We start from the raw sequence: 14,052 nt of genomic DNA on the forward strand, positions 1-14,052 counted from the left end.
TTTATCCAGAAGAAAAATACAACTACACAACTAAGAATCACACCCATTTTGAAAGTTAAGTCAATCTAATACAACTGATTAACACTATCTTTCTGTTCAGCTCTCTGCCTAGAGCAACCTTCTATTTATCTATTTATCTGTTTGACTCTCTTGACTCAGAGCAGCCTGCAATTTATTCCTCACATCTTTAAAGCCTTTTTCATCTGTTTCTGCTCACTTATTTATTGTCCCATTTTTGTTACTATAACCTACTGGTCTCGCTGCAATCACCTTTATTTCACTTCTGAATTCTTGGCAGACCCTTCTTCCAGTAACGTCCCTCACTGGGTCTCTCATTTTTGCTGTCTCACATTGTGTGCCACTGCCAAGCCAGTTCCATCAGTAGACAGGTTCTCCAGTGCAGGACTGAGTATGGCCACTTCCAATTCCTTCACTGTATCCCACTTACTGGAGCCCCACGTTAGGCGCCACTATGTTGCAGAATTGCACTGCCCCACACTTGGGGGGGGGGCCACTATCTTGAGGCCCACACTGCCTGGCTTGGGGGCCACTGTGTCTCAGCCCAAGCAGGTCAGACTCTAGCAAGAGAGAGTGAGTGGGAATGGAGGGGCAAGAGACATGAAGAATGGAGACAAGACAGAGGGTCTGATCAAGAAAGGAAATCCAAGGTATTTATAGGCTTTGCCACATGCCTTGTAGGCATGGATACCATGTGCATCTTGCAGGCGTGGATATCATATGCACCTTGCATCTGGGAGCACTAAACAACAAAACAAGATGCATGAGCAAAACAGGATGTTTATCAGAGTGTGCTCAGCTGTTGTAGGCTATTGAAAACAAGTTTCTTGTCAGGGTATATAGTCTGAGATGTTTGCAAAGATGATAGCCTCTTTCTGCTAGGAGTCGGCTTCCAACAAACATCCTGTGCATTCTAGGTTTTCATAAATGCACAATGATTTGTACATACAATTACAATATCAGCCAGAGTATTGTCATCACCCTGAAGGTCCTCTGTGCATCATCTAGCCATCCCTCCCTCTCCCTAACCTCAGGCAACCACTGATTTTCCTAGGTCTCAGTGGTTCAGCCTTTTCCAAAGTGATGTCATAGTGTTGAAATCAGACATCAAATCATACAGCATGTAGCCTTCCTAGATTTTTTCGTAGTCAGGCCTTAACTGTGTAGTTGAACTGGCCTAAAACTCACTAGCTAGCACAGGTTGCCCTCTCTTGCCTCAGCTCCCAGGCTTTGGATTACAGGTGTGAGTCACTGTGCCTAGCTCTCCTCCGTGTCATTTTGTGGCTTTGACAGCTTTCTTTGTATCATTGAAAAATATTCCATTGCCTGGCATTCTTATTGTATTAGTTAGGGTTTTCTAGAGAAACAACTGAAAGTGTGTGTGTGTGTGTGTGTGTGTGTGTGTGTGTGTGTGTATTCACATAGATGCATGGGATTTATTAGAGTGGCTCACAGGTTCTGGTCTGACTATTCCAATGATGGCTGTCACCCAATGGAAAGTCTCAGAATCCAGTAGTTGTTCTGTCTACAAGGCTGGATGCCTCAACTGTTTATAAATAACCACAGAAGTAGGTGTTAACCCCAGCATAAGAATGAGCTTCTAAGCAACAATGAGGGTAAGCAGGCAAAAAGCAAAAACATACTTCTTCTACATCCTTAATACAGGCTGCTGGCAGAAGGTGTGGCCAAGATTTAAGGTGGATCTCCCCTCAAAAGATCTGGATTTAGGGTGGAATTTCCTACTTTAAATGATTCAGTCAAGAAAAATGCTCACAGCTGCTTGGAGTTTAGTTAATTCTAGATGCAGTCAAGTGGACAACCAAGAAGAGCCATCACAAATATTTAACTTTATAAAGAAAACTTTGTCCCTTTATACTTCTCTCTGACTCTGATGAGCTGAAGTTTTATTTAGCACCCCATGTTTTGTTTTTATTTTTTTGTTTTTGTTTGTTTGGTTGGTTTTGGTTTTTTTGAGACAGGGTTTCTTTGTGTAGCCCTGAAACTCACTCTGTAGACCAGGCTGGCCTTGAACTCAGAAATCCACCTGCCTCTGCCTCCCAAGTGCTGGGATTAAAGGTGTGTGCCACCACTGCCCGGCTACAACCCATGTTTTTTAACCACCACCCCCAGACTTGCTTGTAACTATTCGGATAATAAAAAATTAAGTGTCCTCTTGTGGTTATTATTTTCAACCCAGTTTCTTTCCTCTTTGTGTGAAAAGGGACCAATGAGTTCATTTTATTTAACTGAAGACAGATTTATAAAAAGACTAACAGTGAAGTTGGTTATGCCAATAGCCAAAATGAAGTGTGTGTGAGTAACTCGATAACATTCAAACTGAAATACTAACCTGCTATACGTAGCTTAGTTTACATTTCATGAAAAGTAGACATAATAGAATCAGATATATGTTAGAGTGTATAAACTGAGTACTGATTTAAACCCCCCATGTATAAATACTAGTGACAATTATCTCAGGTGGCATATATATACACATATAATCTGATTCCTGTTTAATAACATTTTCTGTACAATGTTTTTCAGAGAAATATTTGGGAATTCCAAATTTAAAGCAACTGGTGAAAATCAAGGGCCATCCAAGCCAAAGCTTAAAGCTCACCCTCAATATGTTTTCATTTCCCGGAACTTCCATGTTGGCTGGTCACCATTACAGGTAGAGTGTCACATTTTAAAGCTGTCCCCTCAGAGATCTCTAGACCATGTCACCAGCATGTTGATGTTTAAGTATTCACTGTTATGTGGAAGGATAACGTATTTGCTGTTAATGCTTTAGTTTAAGATACAAAAGCATGGAGCCAAAATTTAAATTATCTAAACCATAAGTTCATGTAACAGGAAAACAGAAGTTTTCCTTTATATTTGGGGGAGGGGTGTGATAAATGTTTTAAATGAACAGAAAAATTAAATGAAAACATCTCCAGTTACTTTCATATACCTTTCAGACAAAAAAAAATTGAACAAACAAAAATAAAACCCCTTAAATTCTCTATATTAGGCTTGTAAGAGGGATGAAGATAGTGGCATGTTGGGGGTGGTGCATGCAAACCTCTCAGGACTAGAAGAAAGAAAGAAATTTGGAGATGAGAAGAGCTCAGATAACGAGATAACCAAACCAGTTAAGTGCAATTTAATTCAACTTGACAAAGTTCTACTAATCCATATTATACTTGAAGATTTTGCCCCTCCCCTATTGGGGAGAGTAAGATACCACCCCATCTTTCAAGGTGCTTGTGTGGTACTGATGAGAAGAGCAGACCACAGCTGGCAATGTTATGTATCCAAACAGTATCACAGGACAAAGCAGAACATGGTAGAGCGTGGTAGAAATGGAACACTATGACATAGCCAAGCTAAATCCACGAATCACGGTCATGAATCCATTGAATTCCTGATCATACAGCATTTGGAGGTAGAGACCAATGACAGATAGGACAGCAGGGCTTCCTTACGCAGCCTTCATCTTGAATTCATTGAACTCAGCAACCATGTCTGATGACCATATGGCAACACTAATTTGCTATGGTGTAGACACAAACCAAAAAGAGACAAGCCCAGACCTAGATAAGCTAACAGTCAAGGTAGAAAAAAACTAAACATTAACCTCAGTCTGTCCTTTCACCAACAGAAGGATACAGTGTGGGCAATGGTGAACAAAGGTACAATAACACCCATGTGGAGGCTTTTGTATGGATGTGACTTTTCAACTCATTTGAGATGATACCAAAGAGAAGAGTCACTAATCATACTGTGTGTGTGCTTGGCTTTATGAGAAACTGTGCCATTCATGGTCCCGCCCCCCAGCTATGGAGAACTGGTGTTCCACTCCACATCCTCGGCAGCACTGGCTGGTGTCGCTTACAGCACTCACTATTTATAAGAGATGCAGTCTGAATGCTCACTTGTAGTCACAGCTCTCTAAGGACATGCGTGTTGAGCATGTGTCTAGGGCTGGAGCCAGTTAAACAGTGGGCTCTGATCCCCATTTACCATGATTTTTGTTGGTTCTGAGAAGTCTGTACAGTGCGAATGTCTGATGTCAATTAACGTGCAGTTTCCCTTCTTTGCCATGCCACAGGCCTCTGCAGTCACACTTGGCTATTTCAGTCTGTGAGCTGAGCATGGCCTCCCATGATCCCAAGACTTCCCAGTTAATACTCTCTGGACTGGTGAATGTTCTACCTGAGTAGTTTCTATCTGCCTTTTTCATGTGAAGTAGGAGAAGCTTCCATCCACAGCACTGAGCTCCCTACAGGCAAACCTGCTTTCATCTTTTTAAAATCCATTTAGCAGGGCTGGAGGGATGGCTCTGAGCACAGGCTGTTACTGTAGAGGACCAAGGATCCAGAGCCCTCTTCTGGCCTCTGAGAGTGCTGCAGACAGAGAGACATCCATACACAACATTAAAAAATAAGTCTTTATTTTTGTGTGTGTGTGTGTGTGTGTGTGTGTACATACATATGTGTTTGGTCTTAACCAGAGGATTCAGACCCTCTGGAGCTGGTGTTATAGGCAGTTGGTTGAGTTACCTGACTTGGGAACCTGTGTTCTCTAGAAAAGCTTTAGCTGGAGTTTCAAAGGGTCCAGACTCACAGCAGCTAACCTCAGAGCAGAGAGGGCTCCAGAAATGACTCACCTGCTGACTTCAGTCAAAGCTATGTTCATGGAATCTGTTCTCAGGCATCAATGGTGAAGCTACCTGCTGCTTGCCCTTCGGGGTTTTCTCAGTATAGGTCCCTTCGATGCTCTACTGATTTCCTCTAGAGCCATCTCTGGGGCTAGAGCTGTGACAGGTAGAAATCCAGACTCCTTTGCATAACTAGTCTCCACTCTCAGGACCCCAGGGTAGTTCAATTTTAAACAGTATGTCCCCTCTAAAGATGACACCCGGCCTCATCCCCTGAGCCAAGGATATTCCTTTCCACTGCTGGCCCAGCCCACAGTGGGCTGAGTTGGAGGTTTATGAGTGCTGTGGACCTGGCCTGTGAGAAACACTGCCAGTCTCTTTGACCAGGTCCTATGGATGACCTTCTGGAGAAGGCTTCTGTGTCCCCTCCCACTGCTGGAAGCTTTGAGGCTGGAGCTGTATTGGGCTTGGTCTTCTTGTCAGTGCCTCCTCCTCTTCTTCTTCCTCCTCCTTTTCCTCCTCCTCCTCCTCCTGTTTCTCTGCACTTTGCAGCCATGCTAGATCACCTCCATGGGTTTCTGAATTCTTCCTTCACCTCCTTTCTTTGGAATACACTGTTTACACCGCATGATTCTTCACAAAACTGTACTGAGGCAGCTTCTAGTCCTCCATCTAACCCAAAATCTCTCCAAAGCTGTTTCTTGAGATGGGATTTACTCCTCATTAAAACACCAGGAGCATTGTTGAAACCACAACAAAGAATTCAGAATATTATATAAAATTAGATGACAGTACCAACAAGGTTTGAGAATGGCTCTTTTTTTTTAAGTTCTACATGCTATAAGAGAAAGATTTAGTGAAAAGCTGAGTAATCTATGGTAGGCAACTTCAGACCTCTGTGTGTATCACGTATGCATGTTTATGTGTGTATGAGTGTGTGCATGTGTGTATGTGTGCATATATGTGTGCATTAGATGGCTCTGTAGATAAAGGTGCTGCAACCAAGTCTGATAACCTCAGTTCTATCCCCAGGATACACATAGTGAAAGGAGATAATCAAGTCCTGTCAGGTGTCCTCTCACCTCTGCATGTGTGCAGTGGTGCACACATGTGCTTAGAATAAGAGAGAAAACAGTCTCCTTAGCCACCACTTATCAGTCAGAAGCTGTCTATACCAAGGCAAGATCTGTATCCTTTTCAGTAGAAGATAACATATTGTTTTAATTTTTATTTGCCAGTAAGTGGTTTTACATATCTTTTAATCTATACTCTCAGTAAAATCTCTCTTTAAATCTCATATTTTTTCTCATATTTTTTCTAATTGGATTATTTTCTTAATATTAAACTAAGAGTTTGTTATCTATTATGAATGCAAGTCCTTTCTTGGTTATCTGTTTTTCATTTTTCATATTTTTTTTGTTTGTTGAATTTATGAGACAGTCTTTTTATGTAGCCTGGTTGGCCTGGAACTCACTATATAGATCAGGTTGGCCTCAAACTAATAGAGATCCACCTGCCTCTGCCTCTAGAGTGCTGGGATTAATGGTGTGCACCACAACCTGGCCTGCTTTTCAATGTTTTAATCTCATTTGGTGAGTTTTTTACCCTGGTAATAGAATTTCATAAAAGTTTTCAACATTGACAAAGTATTATTTCTGTTTCCCGCCCACCCCCCTTGAGTCATACTGTTAGTAAAATGTTTCAGAATTCATCCTAACAATAGACCACAAAATGGGGTATCTACCTTCTCTTTGAAAAGCTTTCTTTCCAGTACCCTTTGTTTTATACTTAGTAGCTTTATTGAGATACAGTCCAGTCGCTGCCACCACATGTAAATGTGGCTTATCTCTGGAAGGCTCATGGGATACAAGGCTGCCTCTGGGAAGGTTGCACTGACAGGGCAAAAATTTTAGCAGGTGAAGCTCTAAGCGGAGTTTCACACTCATGAGTGGACGATGCAGTCTCACAGAGTGGATCCGCCACATAGGAGTGGACCAGGAGTAAACACATGCACTGTTGGCCACCAGGTCATCTCTGTAGCCCTCAGATTCTCAAATGATAACTGGTTTTTCTGTTAATATATTTTGGCAAAGCAAAACATCTTGTGGGAAAAAATTTCATCAAAAACTTAACATTTCTTACTAAAATGTATAGAGAGTAAATGAATTGTAGAGGTACAAATTTCCATCATTTTTTTAAAAAATGCAATTTTTTATGTAGATGAAGAAGACAAAAAGGGAAGAGGCACAAATAAAAGGTACTTTTTGTTTCCAATAAATTGTTAGAATTCTTACTGTGTAACAAATATATTTTTAAATCTTAAAGAATCAACAGGCTATCCTAAATGTTATTTAATATTCTATGAAAAATCAAAAGAAATATCAATTTGCTCTGTGAATTGGCATATCTTTTTAAAGAAAAAAATTGTAATATCATGTCTTAGAATGTGAGATTAATTCTTTTTCGTATTTGAATTCAAAGGTATTATAATGGTGACCAGGTAGTAATGCCTGCAAGTTGGACTAAGTCAGGGTATGAGACAAAATCAAAAAATTTAAGATATTTGTACCCATTTAAATGTTTATTCCATGCCTTCATTTCTCAAAACTTGTCCTACATAATTTTAGAAATGATTATAAAGTATATTTTGAACAATTTTGAATTTAATGTATAAAAATAGAAGCTAACATTTGAAGTATTGTGTAATGTATTTTAGGAATGTGATATTTTCTAAAACTTAATGTTTGGGTTTTGATGGATTTTACTTGGTTATTATTTTGTTTTTCATTTGGGTTTGTTTTATTTTGAGACAGATTCACACTACTTACTCTAGCTGGGCTGTGCTGGATTGACAGCCTCAAATTCTGTTCTGCCTTGGTCTCCCAAGTATAGGGACTGCAGCCTGTACAACACCAGCCTCAATAATATGAAAAGCTTGAGTCTTAATATGTAGATTGAAATCAGCCTGGTGTCTGATTGATGATGGGTGGTTTCTCTGTCTCTGTCATTTGTGAAGTGGTACCAATAGTAACTACACTGAAGAGTTGTTGGGATAGTGACTGAGATCTGGAAGCATGATAAAGTGCTCTGTAGACCATACAGCTCTAGAGAAATGCTTGCTGGGGCTGGAGAGGTAGGTGGCTTAGCAGTTAAGAGCACTAGCTGCTCTTTTCAGAGGACCACTGTTTGATTCTCAGCACCTACATGGTGGCTCACAACTGTAATTCTAGCCCCAGGACACCTCTTCTGTCCTCTTCTGTCCTCTTCTGTCCTCCAAGAACACCAGCCACTCACACACATAAAAGAAAATAAATTTGTTTTAAAATTTTTCAAAGCTAGTTGTGGTATCACATGCCTTTAATCCCAAAGAGGCAGAGGCAGGAGGATCTCTGTCAGTGCAAGGCCATCCTGGTCTACATAGTGAGTTTGAGGACAGCCATAGTATCTGTCAATAAATAAATAAATAAATAAATAAATAAGCATATATTAAAATATGTATACATATATTTTTAAATACAACCTGTTCAGCCCATATGTTACTTGTATGTATGTTTTCAGGGATGACCATTTGGTGTTGGATAACCAATTGGTGTACTCTTCTCTGGAGACCACCACTCCTGCTCCCGGATGTCCCCATTTTCCTATAGTTCTCAGTGTAGGGCTGAGGCCTTGTGGGCTTTACCCTGTCTCTTTGGCATGCACGTTGGTGCCATCCCTGTTCAGCTTATAGCTGGACAATCAGGTTGGTGAGACTTTATGGATATAGCTTCAGACACAATTTCACAGCAAACTCCCAGATTGTCTAGTTTTTCCATCTTTCCATCCTCCTTCTCTTGAGCAGTGTTTCCCAAGCCTTAGGTACTAGAGTGTTTTGTAGATGTACCCATTGGGAATGGGGTCCATAACTATGTGTTTTGATTGGTTATGGTTTTCTATAGTAGTCCAAGAACTTTTTTTTTTGTTTTTTTGTTTTTCAAGACACAGTTTCTCTATATAGCCCTGGCTGACCTGGAACTAATTCTATAGTTCAAGCTGGCCTTGAACTCAGAGACCCACCTGCCTCTGCTTCCCTCGTGCTGGGATTAAAGGTGTGCACCAACACTACCTGGCAGTAAATGTGAAATGTTGTATGTCTTTGTATATATCTTAAACATTTATTATAAAAATATCAAAATAGCTTTAAGAGTAGAAAACATGCCATGCAGTAGTGGCTCATGTCTTTAATCTTAGCATTTGGGAGACAGAGGCAAGAGGATCTCTGTTAGTTCAAGGCCAACCTAGACTACGTAGTGAGTTCCAGGACAGCCATAGCTATGTAGAGAGACTCTGTCTCAAAAAAGAAAAACAATGCCTCCTATTGTTATTGGCAGAAGGCTACCCCATGCGTGGGATCTTACCTCACTCACTGTGGACAAAATGATTTTTTATGATCCTGCCCATTATATTTTTTCAAAAAATAATGTAATATTCAACTATAACTCACATGGGTGAGTCTTTATGGTGTAGCCTCAGACATCCCAGGAGACATAATCTCATAGCAGACTCCCTGGTCCTCTGGCTCTTACAATCTTTGCTCCCTCTTCTGCAGTGTTCTCTGAGCCTTAGGTATGGGAATGTTTTGTAGATGTATTCACTGGGACTGGGTTTCACAACACTGCATTTTGATTGGTTGTGGTCTTCTATACTTTCTAATGTTTCTAAGAAACAGTCTAGAGGCACATTGTAGAACTGAGATTTCCAACCTAATTAGAATATTTTCCTGGATTAGAATATTTAAATATCAAGTATTTAATATTCTACAGATGATAGTGACTTTGTATTTTTCCTTTCTGGCATTATCTTAACAATGATACCCCTAAAAGGGGTCTTAAGATTTAACTTGTCAGCTGGGCATAGTGGCACATACTATAAATCCCAGGACTCCAAGAGACAAAGGCAGGTGGATCTCTGAGTTCAAGGCCAACCTAGTCTACAGAGTAAGTTCTGGGACAGTGTGGGCTATACAGAAAAGTACTAACTCAGAAAACAAAAAGACAAAAAAACAAGTGGTTGGTGGTGGTGCACACATTTAATCCCAGCACACAACCAGGCATACATGAAAAACACTGTCTCAAGCCTCGGGACCCAAAGATTTGATTTGCCTTTTTTTTTTTTTAAACAGCTGTCCAAAGTCACTCTCAAATTGAATTCTGCCTCCTGGATGCCACCAGCCATGAGTCCCCTGGGATGACCTCAATAACAAATGACAGCAGTATGACAACACCGAGCTTAAAATCAATTTCTAGTTCTTACTGTAACCAAAGCATAGAAGGAGCTGAAGAATGGTATTCTGATGATTGTTTAGAAACCAAGAAACCCTCAAAGAATATTTTACTCCAGGAGCCTATAACTGAGAAGGTGCTCGCATACCTATCATCCATTTCTTTAGAAGAATGGCCAGGAAACTCAGTGAATGCAACATTTTGTAATGGGCAAAAAGCTGACAGCATTAAGGAAATGTTTATACAAAAAAACATAGAGGTTGGCAAACACAACCGTCACTTTGATATTGAATGACATTTTCCCTGTGAAATCTGGTATAGCGTGGTAAAGTTAAAACTGAATTATGAACTTCTGAGTCTCTTATCATGTCCATATGAATATTGCTTTTCTTGTTCTTCACCATAAAGCGGCTCTAGTCCTTACTGGGTTTTATATATTTTAACTAATTATTTATTTTAATTTTATGAGAATTGGTGTTTTGCCTCCATGTATGTCTGTGTGAGGGTGTCCGGTCCCCTGAAACTGGAGTTACAGACTCCAGTGGGAGCTGCCATGTGGGCTGCCATGTGGGTACTGGGAATTGAACTCAGGACCTCTGGAAGAGCAGTCAGTGCTCTTAACCACTGAGCCATCTCTCCAGCTCCCCATTGTCTTCTTCTTAAAACCGCCCAGCATCCTCATATTTTACTAAACTATTTCTATGCATTTGCTATATCTTATGCAATTTCACATACAACATTTCCTTCCTGGTGGGTTGGTTTCATTTCAAACCATTCTCTTTAGGAAGTCAGTGCAGTCTGGCCACACTGGCTAGTTGGCTTCTCAAACACAGTGTTTATTTTCACCGTGGGCTGTGTACTTGCTGCTTTATAGACTCTATAAACATTTGTTTTTAGATTTTTGCATGGCTCTTAAGTATTACTTCAAGTTCATCTCAAATATCAGTTTCTAAGAGAGACTTGGACTGACCATCACATAGAGTAGAATCCATAAAGGGCTCTGAGTATTGTGACACTGAGTATTGTGATTGGGGTTAGAGCTAGCAGGGTGTACATATGTGTGTTGTGCATATGCATGTTGGTTGCTTACTTTCTCCTATATATTCATACTGTATTTGCTCTACTGATAATTCACCCCAGGGACCATGAACACAGTTAATGCTCAGTTCTTGGTGAAAACTATTCTCCACTATACATGACACTTTGCTGAGAAGTGGCTGTCAGCACAGCCAGATCAAAGAAAGCAGAGGGCAACCCTAGCACATTTCCTCTATGAAAGATTCCTCTGTTCAAATTAGGGGATTAGGAAATAAATTTTTGTTGTTATTGTTGTTTTTCGAGACAGGTTTTCTCTGTGTAACAGAGACCTGGTTGTACTGGACTCACTCTGTAGACCAGGTTGTCCTAGAACTCACAGTGATCCACCTGCTTCTACCTCCAAAGGGCTGGGATTAAAGGCATGCACCTTCATGCCCAGCCCAAAATAAAGGTTTTAAATGGTTTTGTTTATTATTCACACTATAACCATTTATAATATAACTATATATTGAATTATAAAGAATCCATGAGACTCTAGAAAAATGGCTCAACAGTTAACAATTCCTCCTGTCCTACAGAGGACCCAAATTTGGTTCAGTACCTACATGCTGCGACACACATGGTATATTTCCTGTTTAGTTTATCTGATGTCTCTATACCTATATATCATACTATATCCGTTATACAGACACACACATACACACACAAACAATTTTCTCAATAGATAAATAAATAAATAACCCCCCCCAAAAAAAAAACACAGAAAAGAGGAGGAGGAAAAATCTAATTTTGGCTTGGTGGTGCACATATTTAATCCCAGCACTCAGAATGCAGAGATAGGCAGATCTCTATGAGTTCAAGGCCAGCCTGATCTACACAGCAAGCTCCAGGCCAACCAAGCTACATAGTCTCACAAAAAAATAAAAATAAATAAATAATAAGAATCCACTAATCCATATTAAAATTTTTAAATATTTAAAGAGATGGTCTTAGTTCATCCAGGTTTCTAAAACAAAACAATATAAGTTATGTAGTTTATAAACAGCAGATGTTTTCTTCTAGGGCACTAGCAGAGGGTGCCAGTGCTGATGTGCTTCCTGGTACATAGAAGGCTGTCTTCAACCTACTTCAGGTTTAGGGGTAATCATTAGCTCAATGTAGAATGTGTATTTAGCATCTGTACAGCCTTGAATTCAATCCCCAGTAATACCAAGAAGAAGGAAAAAATAGAATAGTAAGAGAAAAGGAGAGGGAGAGAGAGGGAGAAGAGGGAGAGGGAAAGGGAAAGGGAGAGGGAAAAGGAGAAGAAGGAGAGGGAGAGGGAGAGGAAGAAGGAGAAGGAGAAGATGAGGAAAAAGGAGAAGGAGAGGGAGAGGAAGAAGGAGAAGGAGAGGGAGAGGGAGAGAAAGAGGGAGAGGAAGAGGGAAAAGGAGAAGAGAGAGAGGGAGAGGAAGAAGAGGGAGAGGGAGAGGGAGGGGAGGGAAAGCTGTGTCTTTGCTGCATCTGCATGTGGCTGAAGACTCAAACAGAGCTTTCTAAGGCCTCTTCTCCCTCAGGCCTAGGAATCAAACGTAGAGCTTTGGCCACATGAAGTTAATTCTACATCCCAAGTCCTAGAGAACAGTGGTCCTCAACCTGCCCAGTGCTGTGACGCTGTAATACAGTTCCTTGTGTTGTCATGGCCCCCAACCATAAAGTTAATTTTGTTGCTACTCTGTAACTGTAATTTTACTACTGTTATGAATTGTAAATATTTGTACTTTCTAGTGGTCTTGGGAGACTCCTGTGAAAGGGCTGTTTGACCCCTAAAAGGTTTGAGACCCACAGGTTTCAGAACTGCTGCTTCAGAGCCTCTATGTTCTGAATGCCATGGTTCTAGGGGAATCCTATCATACCTGGCTATGGGATCTTTTCGATCATCCTATCAATGAGGACAGAGCCATCAAGACCAAATCACATACTAATCATTGGCAGTTAAGATTTTAACATAGAAATTTGGAAATAACCCACATCATTCCTCCTCTAGCTCCCTAAAACCTATGTCCTTCTCGAATGCAAAATGTATTCAGTATACCCCAATATTCCCTAAAGTCTCAAGTCATTCCATTGTCAACCCTAAACCCCAGAACCAGAGATGTGGATCAGGTCCAGAACACATCCACAGTACTGAGATCTAGTCCAAATCCAAAGTTCACATAATGCCATCAAAATCAGATATGGCACATCCCTGTAAACCCCAACACAGGAAAGCTGAAGAATTGCTCCAAGCACAAAGCCAAGCTGAACTATTTAAGGAGTACTAGGCCCAGTCAGATGCAGTGAGATCCAAGGTATTGTCCATACAGAGGTGAAGTTCTTTCCAACTATGAACTCATAAAACAAAACACCAAAATACAAAGGAATAATGGATGTAGGATATATATTGTCATTCTAAAGGGATAATAGGAGAGAAGAGAGCCTGTCATGCATATGAATATATATATGGGGGGGGAGGTGCATGTGTGCTGAGACACACATACAAAGAAAGTGGAAATGGGTCACGTTAAGTCCAAAACTACAAGACAGAGCTCTTAAGGGTTGGTTGGATCCCTTTGGCTTCTGTACTGCCTCTTAGACTCACTGGAATGCTACCCCACAGCTTGGCAGAAGGTTGCTACTGGAATGCTTTGCTTGGGACCTACGTGGCAGAGGCTGTCTGACAGGTTTCTCTGCTACTAAGCTTCTACTTCAAGCCTTGAGATTGTTAAGTTAGAGCCCATCAGTATTCGTGGTGGCTCTTGTCTGTCGATTTATAAATGGAGGCAGTCACATTCCCCCAACCCCATGCATCCTGTATGCTTTCAGAAACCAGGATGCTAACACTATCAAAGTTTCTGGTCTTTGCCCTCTGGGGAAAACAAGCCACAATGGCTTGCACTACAACTGGGCTCAGTACCAGGGTGAATGCTTAGCATGTAGCACCAATGAGGCTTTGGACTGAATCTGAGCACCAAAACCAACAAGACAGATTCCTCACCTTCATTACCCAGCACTGAGAACAGACTGGGGGATCTCCATCTCGGCGGCTTCCACAGGGGAGTCTCACCTACA

At 40.8% G+C, this 14,052-nt stretch overlaps 1 protein-coding gene across 1 annotated transcript in view; it reads left to right on the plus strand.

Moving 5' to 3' along the window:
- C5H1orf185 (chromosome 5 C1orf185 homolog) overlaps window positions 1-12,195 on the plus strand; it is a 53,338-nt gene extending 41,143 nt beyond the window's left edge. The window contains exons 5-7 of the mRNA XM_076935185.1: window positions 2,563-2,692; window positions 6,884-6,920; window positions 9,825-12,195. Of these exons, the coding sequence (XP_076791300.1) occupies window positions 2,563-2,692; window positions 6,884-6,920; window positions 9,825-10,219 (562 nt within the window). The 3' untranslated portion in view covers window positions 10,220-12,195. The remainder of the gene's footprint in view (window positions 1-2,562; window positions 2,693-6,883; window positions 6,921-9,824) is intronic.
- The last annotated feature ends 1,857 nt before the right edge of the window (window positions 12,196-14,052 follow it).

This window comes from Arvicanthis niloticus, chromosome 5 (genome assembly GCF_011762505.2).
Source record: "Arvicanthis niloticus isolate mArvNil1 chromosome 5, mArvNil1.pat.X, whole genome shotgun sequence".
Classification (NCBI taxonomy): Eukaryota; Metazoa; Chordata; class Mammalia; order Rodentia; family Muridae; genus Arvicanthis; species Arvicanthis niloticus.